Source organism: Eufriesea mexicana, unplaced genomic scaffold (genome assembly GCF_001483705.2).
Source record: "Eufriesea mexicana isolate 0111107269 unplaced genomic scaffold, ASM148370v2 scaffold58, whole genome shotgun sequence".
Taxonomy (NCBI): Eukaryota; Metazoa; Arthropoda; class Insecta; order Hymenoptera; family Apidae; genus Eufriesea; species Eufriesea mexicana.
Window position 1 is genome coordinate 415,353 of NW_016908222.1, and position 22,515 is coordinate 437,867.

The following is a 22,515-nucleotide window of genomic DNA, read 5'->3' on the forward strand; positions in this document are numbered from 1 at the left end:
CTATATTTAATTTAATTTAAAATATAAATTAAATTTATTATTAACAATGTGTTTAAAATCATTAAAAATCATTTAAATTTATTTACCAAGAATATGTTGTGCCTAAGTCAATTCCAATGACAGTCCCAATATCTTCTTTCTGTGTCTCTTCTTTTGCAAAAACAAAAGTTACTAAACCTAATAAAAATAGAGCTTTAGCTCCTTTCATTTTTCTTCTTATAAATATTGTTCTGTAAAAAAAAATATAAACTTTTTAAAATTTGTAGTTTAAATATTTAAACTATTTAATCAAAAATATTATTAACAACGTTAATTCTTGACACATGGAAAATTCTAGTAATGACATACAAGGCTAACGAAAATCGTCGTATAAAATTAATAAATTAAAAAATTGAACACTATAAAATTTTAAAGGAAATGGAATAGAAATATTATTTTTAAATACTGATAAAATAATACATAGCAAAGATAATAAATTACAAATAAAATCATTCATTCATATAACGTTTAATTTCTACAAAAGCAAACGGACATCTGTGTACATAAAACATCTTAATCACACGAAACACTTAAAATAAAAACTGTAAGCAATAATAATAGACTCAACGAATTTTACGAAAATTTAAAATGGGATTCTTCAAGTTTTAATGAAGTATAAAAAATAAACTGCAATTTTATAGCAAGACGTGGCAGATAATGAAGTAATCTTTAACATCATACAAAGTTTCACATGTAACATGTTTCCTATTTGTTAATATTATTTTAATTAAATAATACTCTATTACATTTGTTACTTACCAGATTAAATAAATGTGCACGACGTTTTTTTTATTTATAAGTAAAAAATTTGGTTATTCTGAGCACAACCTCAACGACCAACACGAATAACCAGAAATGACTGACTACAGAGCAATCTCAGTACCAGAATATTTAACAAGCTGATTTCGTCGTGGCCTACGTTGATTGGTCACAAACTATCCACACCAAAGGAAAGGCGCATGCTAGTTGGCTGAACTACATACAGTTGGCTGTTATCGATAGGCCCACGTCACACGCACAGCACTTCTGGAAATTTCGAGTACTCTTGCGATTGGAGGAATCAATGTTAAGGGAATATTCATCTCACTTGTAATCTCGCTTACTGTCATTATTACGTATTAAACAAATATTTTTTCTAATAATTACAAAATATAGTATACATTTTTTTATTGGTTTGTTAATATACATTCTACTAGACTTCTTTATATACAATGTCCATACATATTCGTATATTTACATTTATTAAATTCTTTTAGGAAGTATATAATTTGTCACCACTTGTGATCGTAATAGGATGTTATTGATATAAAGTAAATCCTATTTCAAATATTTTTTTAAATAACGAATAATTTAGAGGACATATAATTGTGTAGAAAGATTATAATAAAATTTCATGCATATTAAATACATGATTTTGATAATTTTCTTATCTAGATCTAAAAATATAAAGGTCAAACTTTTTGTGTAGATAATGATTTCAACTATATGCATGTAGTACAATATGAAAAAATATATCTTTGCTCAAATTTTTAATTATGAAATTTTTGTATCTTTTCATTTAGGGTCTTTTAAAATTATAAATAGGTAAATTTGCAAATATATTTATTTTATTTACCACACCAAATGATTTTATTCATGTAAGTAATAATATTAATATTTACTTTTTGGTTGCAATATATCTAAAATTAATGGTGCAAAATATGTTATAATACAATCTGCTCCTGCTCTTCTCATTGATAAAAGAACTTCCATTAAAACATTTTCTAAATCTATTGCACCATTTTGAGCACCATGATAAAGCATAGCATATTCTCCTGAAACTTGATATATGACCACTGGATACTCTGGATGTGCATCTTTTGTACGTCTAACAATATCCAAGTAAGGCAGACCTGGTTTTACTATAAGCATATCAGCTCCTTCAGAAACATCTCTAGCCTAAAGAAAAAGATATATCTTTCATCTTCAAAAAACTAACAGAAAACACAAAATTGTAAAAAATTAGAAGATAGGAAAGAAAAATAATGCTAACAACTGCTCTAGCAGCTAATCCATTACTTCCTGGAGGTAACTGATAACATTTTCTATCTCCAAACTTAGGTGCAGATTGTGAAGCAGCTCTAAAAGGTCCATAAAGCCCTGATGCAAATTTTGCGGCATAAGATAAAACTGCAACTTTATTCATTAATCCAGCTGCAGCAAATTTATTTTTTATTGCACCTATTCTTCCATCCATCATGTCAGATGGTGCCACAATGTGTGCTCCTTCATAAATATATTAATAGCATCTAATATTACTTCATATATTATTTTATATATATTTTAATGGATCTTACCAGCTTTTGCATATGCAAGAGCAATTTCAGAAATTCGTACAATACTAGCTTTATTATTAATACTTCCATCTTCATTTAAAATTCCACAATGTCCATGATTAGTATAAGGACATAAACATACATCACATGCAATTAATAAATTTGGGAACCATTCCCTTATTAGTGGTATAGCTTTGATAATGGGATTCTGTATGCTATCTGCATTACTTCCAATATGATCCTATTAAAAATATAATTTTTTAACTAATTTATTATTAGCATTATGTTATAAGAAATTTACCTTTTTCAAGTGTTTTGATACCCCAAATAATAATATTGATTGTAATCCTTTGGAAACCAGTGGTTGTAACATTTTTCGTAAATGATTAATGCCATACCGATAAATACCTGGCATACTAGCAATTGATTCTTTAGCATCTTGTTCATCACTGTGAAAATATATCTTGTTTTTATATAAATTTTAGAAAATCACAATTTGCACATTTATACTTGTTTTATATACTTATGTAATAAGTGACAAAATTATTTTCAAAGAACAGCAAATTAACCTAACCGTTCTTTTCATTTCATCTATTATTTGAAAATAAAAATATACATGTATTTCATAAAAAATATATAGACATTACCAGATATATTCATAGATACATACCTAAGTAATAAAAGCGGTAGATTATGAATTTCACTTACACGATGAAGATTGGATACATAAGATTATTAACCGTAATCAGAATATTCGGTGATTGCCATTGTCGTAAAACAGGATGGAAAATACCGCTATGAAGAGCATGTTTAGCTTCTAATCTTTCCATTTTATTCTTGTAATATGATTTGTTAGTTTAAATCAACTTTTATTTTATGGATGACTTAACTTGGCCTATATCTTTCATGTATTTTGATTTACCCTCTCTCCGTGCATAAATTATTTTGTTACTATTATGTATCACTATCTTAAATATTATATAATTCGTGCTTTATTAGTTTTTAATCATAAACTTTAATTCATTGTTCTCATGACACCATAATTAGTAACGGTTAAAAAGCGAAAATAAAATTAATAACATATTATTATTATAATTCTAAATTTTAATTGTTTATATTTACAATAAATAAAAAAGATTAAACAACTTACATTTTATTTGTTATTATTGACCGTACATATATTTTGAAAAACACGATTATAGTTTGAATTAGAAATTGATTGTCAGCATGATAAGCTAAAAAGCGACAGTCATTGTTAACCGATTCAAAGAGTTGCCAGGTTTGATGCTACATTCTGATTCAGCATTTTGTTCAGGAATTATTTGAATTGGTGGAAATTGTACCGCTTACAAATACAACGCAACACTATAAGACTGACTGTCCATATTTTTTATAATTATAATGAGTTATTTTGTTATACTCTACACACCTTTATTTTATTACTCAACAAATATTTCCGATATTTAATATAGAAATGGTTAGATTTTAATTATGATTCAAATCAGTCTGAATAGCTTCCCCTCTATTCCATAACACTAGAAATGTTCTAGCCAATCACTTCACTGTAGCATCAAACTTGGCATGATAACTTTAGCCTATTACTAAAATATAGTATTAAATTTGATAACCAATGAATTTCCTACAATTGCACTTCAATTTGAAACATGTCAAAAAAGTAGTAAAAATTTACTTGTCCTTTTTTTCAATTTGGGTTTAGTCAGGCCTACATAAGCTTAATTCCAGTTAGGTGGGAGTTTATTTTTTAATTACTTTATATTAAAAATTCATTCGTATTTATGTATCGAATAACAAACCTGTTTCAAATGAAAAGAGATTCTGAGAAATTTCTTATAATTTTACGATTAATATAAAAGAATACATGAGAATATACATATGTGATATATGTAAAAAATGAAATCTACTGGAGAATGATTTTTGTCTCAATTACGCGTGACCACAACCCTAATGAAATTGAACATGCGAGCAATGGCTGTGTGGCGGCAAAATCCCGCGTACAGGTTCCCGATATATATTTTACCGTTCTGTCAATATTGAATATTATTCTAATATTGTTCCTCGATGGTTTCTTCTTCAAAATAGCCTACAAAATACGTCACTGTGTAAATAAATTCGTATCAGATAAAGTACTTTTTATAAAAATTCAAGAACATGCGTAGAAAGTACTGTTTGAAGGCTTATTTTTAAACTTCTATGACCAGTTATAATTATTCAGAAGTACGAATAATTATAATTATGCACATTAATAATCTCCGGATACTCTCGTCGAACTTGTAATTTCATTTTAGATTAAAATTGCACATTTTTCGAAAACTGTGAGTAATAAAGCAATCTCGATTACGAATTCGTGTTCGGGAAATTAATCTCTGCGAGAATCATCTATCGGATATTACAGATTAGAGAAAAAGTTAAAATTTGTTGGAGAGCGTAATATATTAGTCATCTATACTAAATTTGATTATTGCTTTTGTAGTTTATGCCATAAAGTATAATTTTGATATAGTTTTATGTGAAAAATGTAATTAAATTGGATAAATTAATTGTATCTTTATTGTAGTGTCAAATAATTGTAGAAAAATATTTAAAGATATGTATTAAAGTAATAAAAAACAGTTTATTAACAATTATAAAAATAATAATATTTGTAGAAATATACTGTATCGTGTCCAAATTGTTCAATTATGATTGTGAAGATTGTTGAATATAATGAAATGGAATGTATTTATGGTGAAGCTAAATTTTACTGGTTTTGTGGAATACATATTACAACAGAAAATACATATATGCATTTTGTAAATCCTGCTAATAATTGCTATAGATGTTTATTTGATTACAAAGAAGAAGATGTTTAACTACGATATAGAAAGAGCATAATAATATTGACACTATATTGTCATAATTTTCCAAACTTTTAGTAATTTCATAAAAAAATATTTTAAAGAAGTTTGTCAGTACTTAATTGACAATAAATTGCAATAATAAAAATTACCACAAAATTTTTTATTATATACTGTATATGATATAGAATACTTTATTTGTTAGTAAGTAAAAAATGAATTATTTTTTATATTAAAATTACTTGATTCAAGCATCTCTTGACATATGAATCTCAACAGTAGCTTCTGTTACTAATTGTTCTGTAATAGCAGAAGTTGTTGATCCATGTCTTTGACAATGTATTATATTATCTAAAAAATTTTAATTATAAGGTATGTAATAAATGTCTTATACAACATATTTTTAAATGTCTTATAAGATCTTACCTGCACATTCTTTATCACAGTCTAATAATGTTTCTTTTTCATGAAGTCGTTTCATATTAAATTCTATAAGTTTTGGGCTAAATATCCAATAACCAAGGCATCTTCCAAATACAATAGCAATATTGATATATACATTAAATGTCATAACAGCTAACATTAGAACATAACCAAGAAATGTATGTACAAACCAATGAAAAACTTGAAAACTCCATGTAGAACATTGTATGCTAATAAAATAATATATAATATCAACTCATAATGAAAATCATTTGATTTATAGTTTAATAATTTATGAAATATAATACCATTGTAAAGAAATTTGTCTTCCAATTAATTCTGAAGAAATTTTTGATAGTAAACAAGAATTCTCAGATATTCTTGAGTTTTGTTTTTGAATAAACATTATAGTATTTTGCTGTAATTTATTTTGTAAAACTTTCATACCTTCATACAATATTGCAAGTGCAAATAAACCTAAGCAAGTACATAGAAAACTAGTAATTGTAACAACATTGTATCCTGATAAAAGAAAATTATTTAAATTGTTTCCAAACCAAAACCACATATGCATCTACAATTAAACAAATTAATATGTAATAGAATAATCACACAACATGGTTAGATTATACGTACCACAATCTTGCTTTTCCTACATATAGTAAATTATTAAAATAATTATTCAAACTGATAAGAATTGCATGTACAATTGTCTCCTACATACTACACAGCACCTAGCCTCACCCACTTATTCATTAATACTTAACTGTACATTATTTACAGCTAATTTATCTTTAACTTTATAAACAATTATATTTTTATCTATGAGCAATTATAGTTTATTAGTTTGACTATATCTAATTATATCTAATAATCTAATAATAACATTAAATTAAATCTGACATTATGTTTTTGAAAATGTATATAAATGAAATATACAATATTCAATAGAATTTTAATGAATCATATACACTTTTTATATATGTACATGTCCATACACACACAAGCACGCATGTGCGCATATTGTATATATGATGAATATATGTCTCTCTGCACATGTATATATATATATGAATAATTATTCTATAATCGAATTTGAAACATAATTACAACATAAAAACTTTTTAATCTAGTAAGTTTATCAACTTTATGTTCAATGTTGCTAGGAAACTGATCACGTGATATTAATATAATATGTGCATAGGTTTTAGCTCATTTTGATTGTAAAAAGGTCTTTATCAAAGTTAAAAGGGAAGCAGAAAAGTGGTGTGATTTAACACCTACATTGTTTTTAACTAAATATAATACTAAAACAGGAAATTTTTGATTAAAATAATATATTAAAAATACATTGTTTGTTCATTGGTCAATGAAGTAGACAAAACATTATTTATGAAAATTAAAAAATTTCTTTAAAATCATTATTATAAATGTTAATACTCATTTAATAAAAAATATAATTTCATTAACCCTATGTAAAAAAAGTTTCTAATTGGAGGCGCTTAAATAAAAGAAAAATTTATAAAAAGAAGCCGGAAGGTGGCGGATAGAGTAAGTACGGCAGCGCTATCTACATCGTTGGGACGAGCAACCGTGGCTAATCAAAGCACCAAAAGGTAAGCCGTAAAGGCTGTTTATTTTTGGGTTTTCATTCGTTCTACAAGGTTTTTTCTTGAGTAATGTGCTTCCTGGCTGTGTCAGACTGTACATCGTGTTTGAAAATCAGTTGACGAAGCAGCAATGACCACGAAAACGTAGGTGAACTGCCGGACAGGCTGCAACGTCGATCATCTTGCCTAGTAAAGTGAAAACTCCATTTGCTCCCCTCACTCTGTACTCCCCATACCTTGCCTTTCGTTGGCGCCTTTCTAACCAATTGCCAGGCGTGCACTAAGCACTGACGTCGTATGTACGTGTGCATAATATACGGAGATTCGAGAACTTTTTTGCGCACGTACCTTTACGCATTATATACGAATCCTGCGCTGTTTTAACGCGGTGATCATTTTTTCTCTGTAGGCTGGTAGGGAAATATTTCTTCCATTTTTTTATCTATAGGAAAATGAGCAGTTCTGAGGAGGTATCCTGGATTTCGTGGTTTTGCAATCTTAGAGGCAATGAATTTTTTTGTGAGGTAAGTACTCTTATTACTATAATACTTTATTTTAATTGTAAGTATTTTAACCTGTATTACCTTTTTGAGGTTAACGATTTCGAAGTTGTTGATTTTCTAAAACAAGTTTCATGTCTAATTTATAATCTTTTATAAAGCATTGTTTCTATACAATATTAAAGAGTTTAAGTTTCAGAATTTAACAATTTTATAACTATAGCTTTGTATATTTTAGACAATGTATGTACAATTCTTAATACAGTGTTTTCACAGGTGGATGAAGATTACATTCAAGACAAGTTTAATTTAACTGGACTAAATGAGCAAGTACCAAATTATAGGCAAGCATTAGATATGATTCTTGATCTTGAACCCGGTAAATATATTATTTACACCTTGTCAGAAAGTATCAAAGTACTTTTAAGATCGTTTGTATTTCATAGAGGATGAATTAGATGGCCATACAAATCCGTCTGAATTAACTGAACAAGCAGCAGAATTACTTTATGGGCTAATTCATGCACGTTACATTCTTACTAATCGTGGTATTGCTCAAATGATTGAAAAATATCAAGCTGGGGACTTTGGTCACTGTCCACGTGTATATTGTGAATCCCAACCTATGTTGCCTCTGGGTCTTAGTGATGTTCCTGGAGAGGCAATGGTTAAAAGTTATTGTCCTAAATGTATGGATGTTTATACACCGAAAAGCTCCCGACATCATCATACTGATGGAGCATATTTTGGAACAGGATTTCCTCATATGCTTTTTATGGTTCATCCAGAATATAGACCCAAACGTGCAACAAATCAATTTGTACCTAGGTAAGTTAAAATAAGAGAATAATTTCCTTTTTGAAGAACTTCAAAATTTGTATAAAAATTTGTTTCAATTTTAATGCAATAGCAAATTTACGTTTTTAATAAAATTATGTAAAATAAAAGGGTAATGTTTTTGCAGGTTATATGGCTTTAAAATTCATCCTCTAGCATATCAGTTTCAACAACAGTCTGCATCAACATTTAAAGCACCAATGCGAACTGCTAATTACAATAATGGAAAACGTTAAGAACATTGCAAATAGTCTAGAACATTTTTTCATTACTCAAAATACAATTCCTAATTTCGTCCCTAAGGATTAAATAAAATATTATTTTTTATATTGATCTTTACACATCTTAGCAAGGCGCTGAAATACCAATTGTTTTGTTTTGTCATTGTATAATTAAGAGTTTAAATATGCCACTCAAAACTTTTCGGATTTTTCCATGGTATTTATAGCATACCGAAAAGATTAAAGAGTGAAAAAACTAAACTATTAATGTTCACCAGGCGCCATGCTTATTTTTATTTCAGCTTTAGTAACAATTTTCTTTCATTGAAAATCGTACTTCTATGGTTATATCAAGTCTGGTCAGTTAAAACATGAAAAAATGAAATCCATACTTAAGATGATTACTATTGGAGTAAAGATGCAAATCACAATTAAGATAAAATATATCTGTTCAAATATTTGCATCTCTGTGATTGCTACCTAGTAGTTCCTAGAACGTAAATGAAGATCGATCTCGAAATAGAGGAACTGGTAGTAGCGAATATTGATTGTTTTTTCAGACAAAAATAACATGAATGGATAATTTGTTAAATATAATTTAATTTAAATATTAATTAAGATGCGAAAAAGCAATTTATTTATACGTGATTTATCGTAATAAATATTAAGCTCAGATTAACATGGTATAAAGCAAATTTAAAAGTAAAGACTGCATATTATTCTATAAAAATCTTGTTTTCTATTGCAATTCTTCGAAAACGTATATGCTTTGTTTAGTGACCAGAAACAAAATTTTAGAAACTTTCTGAATATAATATATATTTAACATAAACAGTACATATTTTAATATAGTAAAATAAAATGACTAATAATAATTTTTTTTTTTATTACGATTATTACAAGTGTTCAAAATTGTTATTTGCATTAAACCAAATAAGTTATATACTTTTAAATCTAGTAATTTTTTTTAGCAAATATATTTAAATTAAATTAAAGTTTATTTAAAAGATAAGAAAGGACATTTTCCATTTTATTATATAATCTGAATATTTCATATAAATATGTTACTGCATATTTTCAATATCGATTTTCAACAATGTATATAAATCAATTTCAATGACAAATTAGAAATTGAAAATTTTATTGTAAAATCTTCGAAACAATTGATTTTTACAATTTCGATAAGGTAAAATTTATTCTCAAAGTTTAAGCATTTATAATGTTAAAAGAATATATATATTAGTAAACGAATTGTATTTTATGTTACAGTCGATAATTTTTTTTTCAACAATTTAGTACAGGCCTGGGGAACATCCCTATCGTTACTTCTATTCAGCAATCGTTTCCCCTATTATTGGGCTACTCTCTCCTACACCACGGTTCCTCTCGCCGCTTCGCGTTAACTGCCGAATTATATGCAAACTTACATCTTATATCCCTACCATACCTACTTGATGTGACGCATATGTGTAGATGAGATGAGCCACCGATTCCCCAGGTCTCATCAGTATATATCGTACACTGAATTTATTATCAACTATAAATACAAATCATTGTAATATAACATAACACACTGTAATATATCATTGTGTACACATATTAAAATATATTATTTTTATGTTAATTTTATTATATTAATTTCATAAAAAAACTTTTAATATGTAATTTCAGTAATATGTTCGCAATCGATTTACACGAATGTGCCAATACGATTTTAAGAAATATCCCTAGATCTATAGAGTTGCGTGTTAAAACATTGTTACTATTAACCAATCAAAATTCAGATTTAAGGTTTGAATTCTATGACGTAAACGAAAAGCCGTTATGTTATAAACCAAACAGTCTAGAATCCCAAAAGTCAATTATGTTTTGAGAAATATGTGTTTCAAATTTAAGTGTTTCTGCTAATATTTAATGACATGTGTTTTACGTTTTTATTAATGCATCTAAAAAGTGTTTATTGATTATTACGATACAAGTGATTTTTATAATTATAAGTACGATAATGCTTTCAGACCAACAAAGTGGAAATAGTTGGAATTATTTTGTTTTGTTTTGTTTTGTTTAGTTATTAATTTTTTTATTAGTGCGAATTAATTAAAATTCTTAAAGAATGTCAGATATATCTACAAATAGTAGATCCGTGTTAAATAGCATGAATTTTCAAAATCATACTAATTCACGTCCAAAATTTCAACCAATACGGGTGAAAGAGTTATTACATTTTTGTGAAAGTGATGATGATGAAAGTGAAGAAAAACCACAAGATTCTGAGATTGAATCAGATTTTGATGACCCTCAGCCTTTATTACAAGATAATTATATCGAAGATGATTTAAATAACTCATTATCCTTGCATACAACAGTGTACAATGAGATAAAAGGAACTTGTAAGGTTTCACATATAATTGTTTCTTCAAAACCTGAAGAATCTGTGTTAATTAATGATGCTGAATATAAGCCTGTAATAGAATCAGAACTTTATGAACATGAACACAATATGCCAAGTGAAAAAAATGCAACATGTAAACAATCAAATCAAATGCAATTAAATATTGAAACTCATACACAAGAAATGTTCTCACAAATTGAACACAAAAATAAAGATATTATTAACACAGACATTAAAGGCCAAATAAATCAAGATCAATTTGTAGAACAACAGAGCAGAATAAATAATAGTGAATCTATTGCTTCTACATTTCAACATTTTGAGAATACATCACAATCTGGAGTGCATAATGTGCAGAATGTAAATATTAAAAGAGAAACATTAGAATTAATACCCATGACAAATGAAGAAAAAGCTCATTATGAAAATGTATCTTCTACAAGTAAATCATTAATATCAGATAGCGGAACATCTATAAATTCTACTGATCAATGGATATTACAAACTCCTTTAAAACATGCACCAGTTAATTCTATACATCCTGATCCATCTTTTTCTCGTAAAAATATTATTCAAACACCACAAAATGATGTATCTAATAATCATGGATTGACTCCAGCTACAGTTTCATCTCATTGGTCTCAAAGTAATATAAAACAAACTCCATTAGAAAATAAGAGTATTAGTTATAGAGATTCTGTGCAAACTCCAAAACATTCTGTTTATTTTACACCAAGTATAGGAAAACATGAAACCCTAAGGTATATATGTAATGCACTATAAATTATTTATATATTTAAGACTAATTTCTCTTACTTAAATACATATTTAATTATAGATATTTGAATACAGAGAATAAAGTAAGAAGACCTTTAGCAGATACAGGAAGTTGTACAAAAAATGATGCTTTTAATAAACATCTATTACATGGATCTCAGCCTCCTAAAGTAAATGAAGTATCACCTAAAATTCAAAATAAATTATTATGTAAAGATCTGAATAAAACAGATTTGCCAAAACAAGTATTTGAAATGTCAGAAAATGTTGTACATCTGGAATCAGATATTAATGATAAATTGAAAGAAAATAAATATCCAAATACAAAAAATGCATTGCTGGACAAAGAAAAAATAAGTCAAATATCAAATAATAGACATGATCCACATTGTATTAAAGACAACAAAGAAACCTTAAAATCAATGTGCAATCATTCTCAGAATCAATATACAGAGACTAATAATAAAAATCAGCAGCAAGAATTAAAAAAAATTGTAAATAATCCATCAAGTGTACAATTTTCAGTGCCAATTAATATTCCTAAATCTAGACAATCTAGAACTCTTTTTGTTAAAGAAAAGGAGTATTTAATTTTGGGTACACTTGGTCAGGGTATGAGTGCGGAGGTTTTGAGAGTACAAGACTTGGCTTCTCTTGAATTATGTGCTATTAAATGTGTTTATCTTAATCGTTTGGACAAAGACTCTGCACAGGGTTGTTTAGAAGAAATTTCTATGTTACATAAATTACAAGCACCATGTGTTGTTAAAATGTTTGATTAGTAAGAAATTATTTTACAAAAATATGTATTATATATACACATATATATTGACATTTACATTTAAGTTTTTCGTTTTAGTGAAATTAAATATCCCATGGTCTATGTAGTAATGGAAATGGGAGATACTGATCTAAGTCGTCTTTTAAAAACAATGTCACAGGAAAAACAAATTTCTCTTACAATGATTTTATATTATTGGACAGAAATGTTGATAGCTGTTAAGCATATACATGATAACGGTAAATATTTTAACGTAAAAAAATCATTTATTTATTAAATACTTTGGTATAATTGATTATATTTTACATATGTACATTTTTAGGAGTAATTCATTCAGATTTGAAACCAGCAAATTTTTTATTAGTACGAGGACGGCTGAAACTTATAGATTTTGGGATTGCTTCTAGTATGAATGCTGATATGACATCTGTTGTAAAAAATTGCCCAATTGGAACCTTAAATTATATTAGTCCAGAAGCTTTAATGGATATTGGTGGAAATTTAGGTTCTCCTACACAAAATGTTAAATATAAAGTATGAAGATAGATTTCTTACATGTAATAAAAATTGAAATCTAAAAAAATAATACAAATATATTTATTTTGTAGATAAGTTTTAAGTCAGATGTGTGGTCTTTAGGATGTATTTTGTATAGTTTAGTATATGGTCATACACCATTTCATCATATTCGTTCACAATGGGCTAAGGTGAATGCAATAACTAATCCAAAACTAAATATTCCTTTTCCAACAAATTTACCGTCAGAAGATGGTAATAAAATTATACCGGTACCACCAATTTTAATTGATGTTATGCGTAAATGTCTTCAACATAACCCAAAAGCACGACCAACAGTAGCCGAGCTTTTGCAAGTAGAGTATATTCCAACTCAACAAGAACATATATCAACAACATTTCCTGAGATTCCAGCAAATATTTTGGTGAAAATAAAGCATACGTTGAATGAAGATGAATGGCGACAATTAATTGGGGTTTGTGTGGTTTCTACTATATTTATACATATTCTAATAGAAGAAGAAAAATTAATCTTTTATATAAATTTTGTTTGTATTACAGATTTTGGAAAATAGACGATATATATGAAAGTATTCAGATCAAATATTTCTAAGTATGTACATAGATTTTTTATATATAACAATCGGCAATTACAAGTGGAGCGCTTATTTAAATGTATTATAGTAAAGTATGGAATTATTTCAATACTGGTTGGAAATATAAAATTGTACCATGATACGATTTTATTATGAAGTCCATTTATGTTTACCTATTAAGTAAACACTGCATTATAAATGAAACACGGGTGATCTATTAAATTAAAATATCTTTCATTTTATTATCACACATTCATGCATACAAATGACTTCATTTAACAGAATTGGTAGCATTCATGAGTACCTATTGTGCTAGATAGCTGCATGATTGGAAATCTAAAAATACATATCTACATGTTGCTCGTGAAATAATGTACTCTGAATCAATTCCGTTGCAATTATTTTTAGACTTTAAATAATACAAAAGTATGCAATATTTTCGTACTACCTTTTTTAACGTATAAAAAAACGCATGAAGTTCAGCATCATTTTCTTTGCGTTTTCATTAAAAAAACAGTTCCTTTTATAATAACGATGCATATTGCACAATATGCATATATAATGCATAATTTTAATATTGCCAGTCAGTGCATTGTTGTTAATTGCCAATATTGCAGTAATCTTTCACCTTTTGGTAATGCCATCGAATTGGGTCTCTCGAACGTCAACATAATATCTTTAACCTTATTTTTTAATTCACTATCGAATAAATGTCCTCCAGTACGTTCTAAAGCCGATGCCATATCATATTCTACAGAAGGGAGGGGTTCACGAATAAAACGCGCAGTACTAGCGATACTTGGCACTATGTGCCACTGTAAAGCTTTGATTTCCCAAAGACTACTAAGAAGAGCGTTACTTAATAAAGGATCTCGTTCTTCCATTAAAAATGGGTCTCCAGCACCGTTATTCTCTCCTGATGAAACTTCTCCTCCTTGTGGATGATCAATTAGGCGTTTCAAGCCAGGGTGCCTGAGTAAAAGATTCCCAACAAAAAGTAAAATAATAAGAATATCTTCTGGTGGTGCTACAAGGGTTAAACGTGCGAGTCTTTTTGCGAAGGCGGCGACTAATGCTTCCGGTAAGTGTCTAAAAAAAAAAAAAGAAAAAAGAAAAGAAAATAAGAATAGACGATAATTTTAATATAATTTATAATAATTTAAAATTATTTTAAGTACTTACGTTGAACTGAGGAAAAGATCGGATAAATAAAACAAACGTGCTTTGTATTTAGTGTGAAAAATTTCTGGTTCAAACATAGAATAAAGTTTGGTAAAAATATTAGGATATTCCAAATTATGTTTAGTAACTAATAAAAATACACCTTGTAATGCAAGTAAGCCAATAGGCCCATCTGCATCCAAGGAATCCATAAGAAAATCTGTTAGTAAAACAGGCTTTTCTAAATGTGGCATAACTCTTTCTAAAAGAACTATTAATAATTGTTTATGTAATTGTGGTGTCAATTCCCAATGCATGACACAAGCCCAGACTTTATTCAATGCACGTCTTGCTCCAGCTTGATCCCATATAAAATTCTTAGTAGCTAATAAAAAAAAAAAAAAATGAAATATATAAAAAATTATAATTAACTTATGTATAAAATAAAATATAGAAAATATATTTTTATTACCTTGCTGTGGTTTGCACAATAAATTCTTATTTTCAGACATCTCATTTTCTAAAACATGATTAGAATTTAATGTTAGTTATCAGTTTAAAAAAAAAAATGATAAAATTATATTTAGTCTATTTAATCTATACCTTCAATTTCCTTTGGCAGTGATAATTTATGTATAAGTTCAAGCAAATTTTTAATATAAATTTCATGTGGTTGTCTTTTTGAAGTAAGAGATGGAAGACATTTCCATGTGTAATAAAGAGCATCAGGATACTCTATAATTTCTTGAAATCTAGATATTAAACTGGTATTGTCCTTCTCCGGTGAAAGTAACTTCATCAAAATGGGTTTTAACCGATGAAATGGAAAATAATATCCCGAGTTACTAATTGGTTCCAGTGGATTTTTACCTTCCTCAGCCATAAGTTTTATAGCAGTAGTGAGAGCTTGTAATTGAATAGCGGGTCGACATTTTTCCATTGATGCAAGTATCTTCTCCCATATTTCTTCATAACAGTTTCTCAACCAGTTGATGTATCTTGCTTCAGGACTTGGCTCTGTTTCATAAATCTTATGGAAAAGCTATTTCATGTTCTTAAGCATATATGACATGAAAAAAAAGGTAAAGTTGTCAAAGACATCTCAATTGATGAATCTTGTTTATTTTTGAAATATGAGATCAATTTGTGAGAACAAAAGTTGTTCACAACTTTTTTTTATACATATAATAGGCAATTGATTTTAGTTTTTGAGATATTTAGAAAAACATTCAATATTCTACAATGCATATAATACATATATATATATTGGTTGTCAATTGTTGTAACATGTTGATTAAACCAGTAGGTAAGTGATGGTACCATGCTAATGTATACAGCTGTTACAGATGTGTATATATAAGGAAAACTTAATGTAAAGCTTAAATAAAAAATAAAAGTTTTTCACAAATATCTTGAAAACTAAGACTAATTGCCAATTTTTGCACAAGAAAAAGTTGTTAAAAGTATCATTCTTTATAATATATTTAAAAATTTTCAAAATTCATGAACAGGGATCTTTTTGACAACCTTGTCAAAAATGCATATATATTTTACTGAAAAGTATATATTTCTTTTTCCATTTTTACACTTAAGGGATTATATTCTGGTCTAGAAATTTGAAAATTTTTTCATTTTATTGAAAATATGTTCGTAATGGGATTTATTTAAATTCGTAAAATTAACGGAGTTACAGCTATTTGAAGAGTACATTTCGTAACTGCAGCATAGCGTCGCAATGTAATAGCAAGTATATTCTCCCATAAGGGGAATGAGTTTAGTGGTAATCAAACTCTTCTAGCCAACAAGGTTCTGAAGGCTACCAAATTTATCTATGTATATCTATCTATAGATGAATTATCAAACATATGTTTCGGTGTAGGGATACAAAATAATAATATTCTTGAATTTAGAAAAAAACATACAATCAAGACCAACAATTGTATATACTGTTATATATTTGAGGAATTTTATAATGTAGTACGAGTATTACAAACACTTTGTATGAATATTGGTCAACAAACAAGAATGTATGCGAAATTTCGAAATGAAACGAAAATTCTTCGTTTGACGTGTCTGTCATTTGAAATAACTAAACTAGTTAGGACAGACCAAAAAAATGAAAACTGGACTGAAATAGGTGTTTTCAAATATGAGGAAGGATTACTACTTGAATTGAGATTAATCATAGATAACTATATTTCCACGTAATTGGTGCGTAAAACTTAAAACTTCATATCGCTGTCGCATAAATAGTGGATTTTCAAAAATATCAAGTACTTCATACTTTTTACTATTTTATAAAAATCAAGAAAATCGATATTTAAAGTTCAAAATGCAAATATTTTTTTAATTATTCAAGTTTTTTATCTATCGTGGTTCAATCGATGATCATATTCATACTAATCAAGATACTATTTTCTTTTTACGCTATTATAAATAAAACGATCGGAACCTAAACACTATTAAACTATCCTTTTTTCATCTACAAAGTTGCAGGGAAAGTTCCACTAGTATAAAAAATTGCTGAACAGTACAAAGGAAGAAGTTATTTAAAATTACTTTTTAACATATTTCAGGTCACAGAAATTGATCACTGTGTAAAACTTCGGCGAGTTGATGAAAAAAAAATAATTTGTATACTTCAAATAGTAGTGAATATGTATTTTAAAAATCATGTAAGATAGTCTTACCCTATGTACTAATCGAATGTCGCCTATCATCTATCTGAGCGATTTCAGATTTCAGACAAATATCGTTCGTGCAACAAAAAACGTGTGTTCATATACGGTCATGGTTCTTATTTACAACTGAGTTGATGATTAATTTTTAAGATGTCTCTATCGAAATCAGATTTACTACTTCTTAACGAAAATATTTATATAAACTACTTTTTAGTAAAAAATAAACAGAAAATAAAGTATTCAATTCGGTTCAACAAATATATGAAGACAGGATTCAAATCAACGAATTTCACCATCTGTATTGCCACCTTCGAATATTTTTTTATAATTTTCCGATCATTTGTTCCACAAAACAGGCCTTTTTCTTATTTCATAAATCAATAGTTCAGTGAAACTATTCATTGTTGTTTCAGACGTCGTGTGTGCGATGCTACAAGAAGCAAACTTGTTTTAATTTCAAATAATGCGAGCGACAAATACGATGTGATAAATACGCATCGCACTTATTGTTGATTTGCACAAAACTATAGAAACTCCTAAGCTTGTTTTTTTGTCTTATTGGTCGACCGTTCCAACAATGATTTTGTCGTTGTACGACAAAACGTTTCGTCTATTCAGTTAGAATATAGCATTATAGTTTCCTATGCATGTAAGAAAGTTTTATGGTCTTTTTTTTTCATTTTTAAGCAGAAAAAAGCTTAAAAATTAGTCTTCTAGGCCAGAATATTATTTTAAACTTTGTGTCTAAAAATACATTTTCACAAAGTATCAATATGTAAAAATTTACGATTTTCATAAAAAAATTTAAAGATATATAATGTCAAATATCGTCAAACAACAGAAAATATTAAAATATTTGAACATACCTGAAATTGTAAGGGATATGGTACGTTCCAAATACATGTCACCTCTTTTTAGAACTTCGACGAATATTGTTTCTATTGTAAGTAGACAGGACGAAGTGGATTCCTGATAGAGTGATCAGGAATTTTAATAAATGACATAACCTTAAAAAGTTGATACATTTATCAATTTGAAATGATTTTAGAATTCGTACTTACATCCCATTGAGAAATAATGTCTACTAAATTATTTGCATATCTTCTTGAAGTTAAAAATTCCTGTGCCTTTTGCCTTAAAAGTTTTGACGACATTTTTTGATTGGAAGAAGCGCCGGGAAGATCTGCTGCATCCGCCATCGTTGAATATGAATTCGGTAATGGGAGAAGATACTAAGAATACGTAAATGTATTTTTTTTGTTTTTATTTTTTTCTTTTATTTTTATCATTTTGTTTTATTCTTTTTTAGATCACTTCACACGGTGAATTTATAATATCTTATTGTAGAGGGTATATTAGTTGTTATGAATATTAATAAGGTACGCTGTCAATAACACTATACTATCTCGATTTTAGTTAACATTTTGAATTTTGTAACACTGATTGTCGATATATTCAAACATATATAATAATTTAGAACATCGTTTACGAGCAAGTTGAATAGAAGTTTTTATTTTAATAGAATCACACATCAGTATAAATTTACTTGTTAGTAACGTTGATATAATATCACGCTGTAAGTAGATATATTAATATTTATATGCAAATAACAAATATTATACTTAGATATTAAAAATATTTAATGTGAACTCTTATGTGATATATAAATGAACGTAAAAAAACTTAGGACAAATGTTTGTGAACATTCCTTGTTATCGATGTTTCATAACCTTTCTGTAAAAACAAAAATTTTATGGTAGAAATGCGAAATCAAATTATTGTCTTTGAAATAGTGTTTATTAAAATGAATTTAAATAAATAAATGACATATTTAAATTTGCATCTAAAGGTTATTTTATATTATTATTACATGTATTTAACTTTAGTTATGTATCCTTCATTAATGTAAATATATGTCCCTTAATATTGATACAATATAAATATTAATAAAAAATTTATCTCTTTATTATAATTAGATATCATATTTATTGTTTTTATTTGCAAATAATGTGTGGATATAATACATCTTGATTAAGTATTTATTTTAACAATATTTCAAGGTGGAAAATGCTAGAAATAACATGCAATGATCGTCTTGGAAAAAAAGTTAGAGTTAAATGTAATCCAGATGACACAATAGGCGATTTAAAAAAATTAATAGCCGCTCAAACTGGAACTCATTGGGAAAAAATTGTTCTAAAAAAATGGTACACTATATTTAAGGATCACATAAAATTACAAGATTGTATCCTTTTAAATAAAATATATTTTCACACAAGGTAATTATTAACATTACAATTTTTTCTTAACTTAACAATTTAGATGAAATTCACGATGGTATGAATTTAGAACTTTATTATCAATAACTAATATTATATAAATTAATGTTAAATATATACATAATAACAGTAATAGTATATTTTATATTTAAGCATTTTTTAATTTTGTATTTTACATAATATTTAAATATATAATGTATATAATAATTATACAATAAATAAATATAAATAGCAACAGCAAAAACAATTTTAGTTCAAATTGTTAATACTAATTGATGTTACATTAAAAGACTTTACTACTTAGTATAGCAATATAACATCTAAGTATTGCTACATTATTTTTTTTACAAATTCAATTTTCAGAAATATATTTTTTTCTCACACTGTAACATGTAATATCTTATTATTTAATTTTAATATAGCTTTCAATTTCTATGTATAGAAATAATACTAAAACAAATTAAACATAGCTTACAATATTCTTAGGTAACATATAATCATTTTAGATATATCACTAATTTTAAATAAAACGGCAATATTAAAAAATATATGATTATTGAAAATAAAACAAATATAGAACTCAATTAATTTTTCACTAATCTTTGCAACATTAAAAATTAATGTGGCCTCTTGGACAATTTTTCAGTTCTGTTTATTGAACTTTCACTTTGGACTGTAATTGTACCTCTGTTGTTTAATAAGTCTCTTATATGTTGTACTATCAAATCTATTGCCACTGCAACAAAATATAAAATACATATAAATGACTAAAGGTAACTTTGTAATGGTAGGGAACTTGATTTCTTTATTATTATTTTGTTTATACAGCATAAATAAACGATTTATCAAATTACATAATTCAAATTATAATTTTTTTATATAATAATTACAATTTTATTAGCAATAAAATGATTTAGAGTATCTAAAAAGTAAAAATACAGAATAAAAAGATTAGCACCACACTAAATAATATAATTAAATGTCTTTGAATATGACAATATGCAAATAATGTACTAATTTAAATTCAAAATATCACATTTTTAAGAATTATGCTAATATTGTACATTTTATACTCACATAAATTGTTTTATATACAACTTCGTTTTATATTATTACACTGATAAAACATTAGCATAAAACACATAATTAATTTAGAAATATATAAAAAAAATCTAAATTTTGAAAACATGCACAATTGCATACATTTATGTATATATTCATAAAAATTCTTGACTATAAATAATATTTATGTTCTTTTGACATAGATTAATCTTATGTGTAAACTTGGATAATTATGCAATATTGGAATTATAGTGCCTGGACAAAGTAGTTCATATACTCTTGTACTATGTCCAAGCTTTAGGAACAGTGAAAAATTAATTTTACCCAATTAAGGGTTTAATAGATGCATACATACTAGAAGCAATATTATTTGCTGGTTAGTATACATGTTATACTGATTAGTATAAATGTACAAATACAATTATATAAATATATGAAAGTTTTTTTATCGTAAATAATGTATTTAGAAAAAAAAAATTTAAGATTACTGCAAACTCGGTCCTACATCAATTAAGGTATATAAAAGTGTAGTGCTTATAAATGTGCATATCATGTAAAATCATGTGTTGAACGTGTCGCATGAAGTCGAAGTACGCCTATGTTGGTAGATGTATGGATGCTGCCCAGATGAGTTTTCAGCCTTTTTCAAACGCAAAATGTCCCAGATATGATGCACTATAAGGTCAATTGCCACTGTAAACATATAACAACCAAACCATGTACGTTTTTATATGACCTTCATTTTGGACTACCTTAAAGGATAGTTTGTTTTAGCAGCTTTATATACTAGGCAGCACCCATGAATGCATGTATGTATTTATGTATGTATATGTACATGTATATATGCGCATGTATGTGCGCGCGCGCGCGCGTGTATGTGTGTGTGTACATATATACAGGATGCCCCTGAATATGTAGGAAATACCTAATGTACTGATTCAGCACCTGAAGACAGTGAAAAAGATTTATATAAACATATGTCCTATTTCACCCTGTTTACAAGATATAGCGGATTTTGTGTTCTTTCATGTTGTATATGATTCACAGGAGATGCTCAAATAATTACCATATATTTCAATATATATCACTGATATAACCACTTTTTCAATATATTCAAGTGTTACTGAACACTATACAATTCTTATACAATTCTGTATGATGGTCTCTTAATTCCAGAAACAAAATAAATAGTATCACCTTTGCTTGTCAGAGTATTATTATCTACAATATAAAATTCATATCTCGTAAACAAGGTTCTGAATCAGTACATCAAATATTTATTCAAGGAGACTCTGTATGTATGTGTGTGTGTGTGTGTGTGTGTGTGTGTGCATGTTCCGTGCATGTGTATATATATGCATATATACACGCGCACGTCTCCACATATGCAACACACGTGCACACCCGCAAACACACGCGCGCACACACACATACACACACACACGTGTACATTCAAACATGCATACATCA

At 27.4% G+C, this 22,515-nt stretch overlaps 8 protein-coding genes across 16 annotated transcripts in view; 3 read left to right on the forward strand and 5 right to left on the reverse strand.

The window, feature by feature from the left end:
- Positions 1-891, reverse strand: part of Hsc70-3 (heat shock protein 70 cognate 3) — a 4,284-nt gene extending 3,393 nt beyond the window's left edge. Inside the window, exons 1-2 of the mRNA XM_017909617.1 lie at positions 799-891; positions 87-230 (exon numbers count right to left, since the gene is read on the reverse strand). Coding sequence (XP_017765106.1) covers positions 87-208 — 122 coding nt within the window. The 5' untranslated portion in view covers positions 209-230; positions 799-891. The remainder of the gene's footprint in view (positions 1-86; positions 231-798) is intronic.
- A 798-nt stretch (positions 892-1,689) lies between these two features.
- Positions 1,690-3,824, reverse strand: Pbgs (Porphobilinogen synthase). Of its 3 annotated transcripts, none has more exons than XM_017909633.1 (6): positions 3,505-3,824; positions 3,063-3,382; positions 2,656-2,803; positions 2,376-2,595; positions 2,072-2,304; positions 1,690-1,977 (listed from the first exon to the last, which is right to left on the reverse strand). In XM_017909633.1, exons 2-6 carry the CDS (start codon positions 3,182-3,184, stop codon positions 1,690-1,692), a joined length of 1,011 nt encoding a protein of 336 aa, XP_017765122.1. In that variant the 5' UTR covers positions 3,185-3,382; positions 3,505-3,824. The 3 variants fall into 3 exon arrangements, with proteins under 3 accessions (XP_017765122.1, XP_017765130.1, XP_017765116.1); XM_017909641.1 differs by having other exon boundaries at positions 3,063-3,322; positions 3,505-3,525; XM_017909627.1 differs by lacking the exon at positions 3,505-3,824 and having other exon boundaries at positions 3,063-3,454.
- A 534-nt stretch (positions 3,825-4,358) lies between these two features.
- LOC108554388 (high affinity copper uptake protein 1) lies at positions 4,359-6,206 on the reverse strand. Its single transcript, XM_017909651.1, has 4 exons — positions 5,941-6,206; positions 5,636-5,862; positions 5,452-5,560; positions 4,359-4,455 (listed from the first exon to the last, which is right to left on the reverse strand). The coding sequence occupies exons 1-3, from the start codon at positions 6,204-6,206 to the stop codon at positions 5,457-5,459; spliced, it is 597 nt and encodes a 198-aa protein (XP_017765140.1). The 3' UTR covers positions 4,359-4,455; positions 5,452-5,456.
- Positions 6,207-7,199: 993 nt separating this feature from the next.
- CkIIbeta (casein kinase II subunit beta) lies at positions 7,200-8,950 on the forward strand. Of its 4 annotated transcripts, none has more exons than XM_017909331.1 (5): positions 7,200-7,248; positions 7,691-7,766; positions 8,019-8,121; positions 8,171-8,570; positions 8,707-8,950. In XM_017909331.1, exons 2-5 carry the CDS (start codon positions 7,695-7,697, stop codon positions 8,813-8,815), a joined length of 684 nt encoding a protein of 227 aa, XP_017764820.1. In that variant the 5' UTR covers positions 7,200-7,248; positions 7,691-7,694; the 3' UTR covers positions 8,816-8,950. The 4 variants fall into 4 exon arrangements, with proteins under 4 accessions (XP_017764820.1, XP_017764838.1, XP_017764813.1 ...); XM_017909349.1 differs by having other exon boundaries at positions 8,189-8,570; XM_017909324.1 differs by lacking the exon at positions 7,200-7,248 and adding an exon at positions 7,255-7,386.
- Positions 8,951-10,905: 1,955 nt separating this feature from the next.
- Mps1 (dual specificity protein kinase monopolar spindle 1) lies at positions 10,906-13,924 on the forward strand. The gene is made up of 6 exons (XM_017909430.1): positions 10,906-11,953; positions 12,031-12,750; positions 12,829-12,989; positions 13,073-13,284; positions 13,359-13,742; positions 13,828-13,924. The coding sequence occupies exons 1-6, from the start codon at positions 10,914-10,916 to the stop codon at positions 13,852-13,854; spliced, it is 2,544 nt and encodes an 847-aa protein (XP_017764919.1). The 5' UTR covers positions 10,906-10,913; the 3' UTR covers positions 13,855-13,924.
- Positions 13,925-14,388: 464 nt separating this feature from the next.
- LOC108554186 (nucleolar complex protein 4 homolog B) lies at positions 14,389-19,095 on the reverse strand. 3 transcript variants are annotated; one of them, XM_017909387.1, is made up of 7 exons: positions 18,766-19,095; positions 18,571-18,673; positions 15,627-16,040; positions 15,496-15,543; positions 15,045-15,408; positions 14,722-14,951; positions 14,389-14,613 (listed from the first exon to the last, which is right to left on the reverse strand). In XM_017909387.1, the coding sequence occupies exons 1-7, from the start codon at positions 18,901-18,903 to the stop codon at positions 14,447-14,449; spliced, it is 1,464 nt and encodes a 487-aa protein (XP_017764876.1). In that variant the 5' UTR covers positions 18,904-19,095; the 3' UTR covers positions 14,389-14,446. The 3 variants fall into 3 exon arrangements, with proteins under 3 accessions (XP_017764876.1, XP_017764872.1, XP_017764885.1); XM_017909383.1 differs by having other exon boundaries at positions 14,390-14,951; XM_017909396.1 differs by having other exon boundaries at positions 14,392-14,951; positions 15,894-16,040.
- Positions 19,096-19,178: 83 nt separating this feature from the next.
- ubl (Ubiquitin-like protein 5) lies at positions 19,179-20,070 on the forward strand. Its single transcript, XM_017909500.1, has 3 exons — positions 19,179-19,280; positions 19,765-19,949; positions 20,027-20,070. Exons 2-3 carry the CDS (start codon positions 19,772-19,774, stop codon positions 20,068-20,070), a joined length of 222 nt encoding a protein of 73 aa, XP_017764989.1. The 5' UTR covers positions 19,179-19,280; positions 19,765-19,771.
- Positions 20,071-21,540: 1,470 nt separating this feature from the next.
- The window catches only part of Uck (Uridine-cytidine kinase), a 3,052-nt gene continuing 2,077 nt past the window's right edge, over positions 21,541-22,515 (reverse strand). For both annotated transcript variants that reach the window (XM_017909416.1, XM_017909408.1), the window contains exon 6: positions 21,541-21,738. In XM_017909416.1, coding sequence (XP_017764905.1) covers positions 21,605-21,738 — 134 coding nt within the window. In that variant the 3' untranslated portion in view covers positions 21,541-21,604. The remainder of the gene's footprint in view (positions 21,739-22,515) is intronic.

Coding starts and splice junctions, on each gene's coding strand:
- LOC108554388 (XM_017909651.1), bottom strand. CDS start 6,206: ATGCATATGTGGTTTTGGTTTGGAAACAATTTAAATAATTTTCTTTTA. Junction 5,863..5,940: donor AGACAAATTTCTTTACAATG/GTATTATATTTC, acceptor TTATTTTATTAG/CATACAATGTTCTACATGGA. Junction 5,561..5,635: donor CTGTGATAAAGAATGTGCAG/GTAAGATCTTAT, acceptor AAAATTTTTTAG/ATAATATAATACATTGTCAA.
- ubl (XM_017909500.1), top strand. CDS start 19,772: ATGCTAGAAATAACATGCAATGATCGTCTTGGAAAAAAAGTTAGAGTT. Junction 19,950..20,026: donor TCACATAAAATTACAAGATT/GTATCCTTTTAA, acceptor TTAACAATTTAG/ATGAAATTCACGATGGTATG.
- Mps1 (XM_017909430.1), top strand. CDS start 10,914: ATGTCAGATATATCTACAAATAGTAGATCCGTGTTAAATAGCATGAAT. Junction 11,954..12,030: donor GGAAAACATGAAACCCTAAG/GTATATATGTAA, acceptor ATTTAATTATAG/ATATTTGAATACAGAGAATA. Junction 12,990..13,072: donor TAAGCATATACATGATAACG/GTAAATATTTTA, acceptor GTACATTTTTAG/GAGTAATTCATTCAGATTTG.
- CkIIbeta (XM_017909324.1), top strand. Junction 8,122..8,170: donor GATTCTTGATCTTGAACCCG/GTAAATATATTA, acceptor AGTACTTTTAAG/ATCGTTTGTATTTCATAGAG. Junction 8,571..8,706: donor ACAAATCAATTTGTACCTAG/GTAAGTTAAAAT, acceptor ATGTTTTTGCAG/GTTATATGGCTTTAAAATTC.
- LOC108554186 (XM_017909383.1), bottom strand. CDS start 18,903: ATGGCGGATGCAGCAGATCTTCCCGGCGCTTCTTCCAATCAAAAAATG. Junction 16,041..18,570: donor CATATCCCTTACAATTTCAG/GTATGTTCAAAT, acceptor TTTATGAAACAG/AGCCAAGTCCTGAAGCAAGA. Junction 15,544..15,626: donor ACTGCCAAAGGAAATTGAAG/GTATAGATTAAA, acceptor ATCATGTTTTAG/AAAATGAGATGTCTGAAAAT.
- Pbgs (XM_017909633.1), bottom strand. CDS start 3,184: ATGGAAAGATTAGAAGCTAAACATGCTCTTCATAGCGGTATTTTCCAT. Junction 2,804..3,062: donor ATGTATCCAATCTTCATCGT/GTAAGTGAAATT, acceptor ATATTTTCACAG/TGATGAACAAGATGCTAAAG. Junction 2,305..2,375: donor TCTTGCATATGCAAAAGCTG/GTAAGATCCATT, acceptor ATATTTATGAAG/GAGCACACATTGTGGCACCA.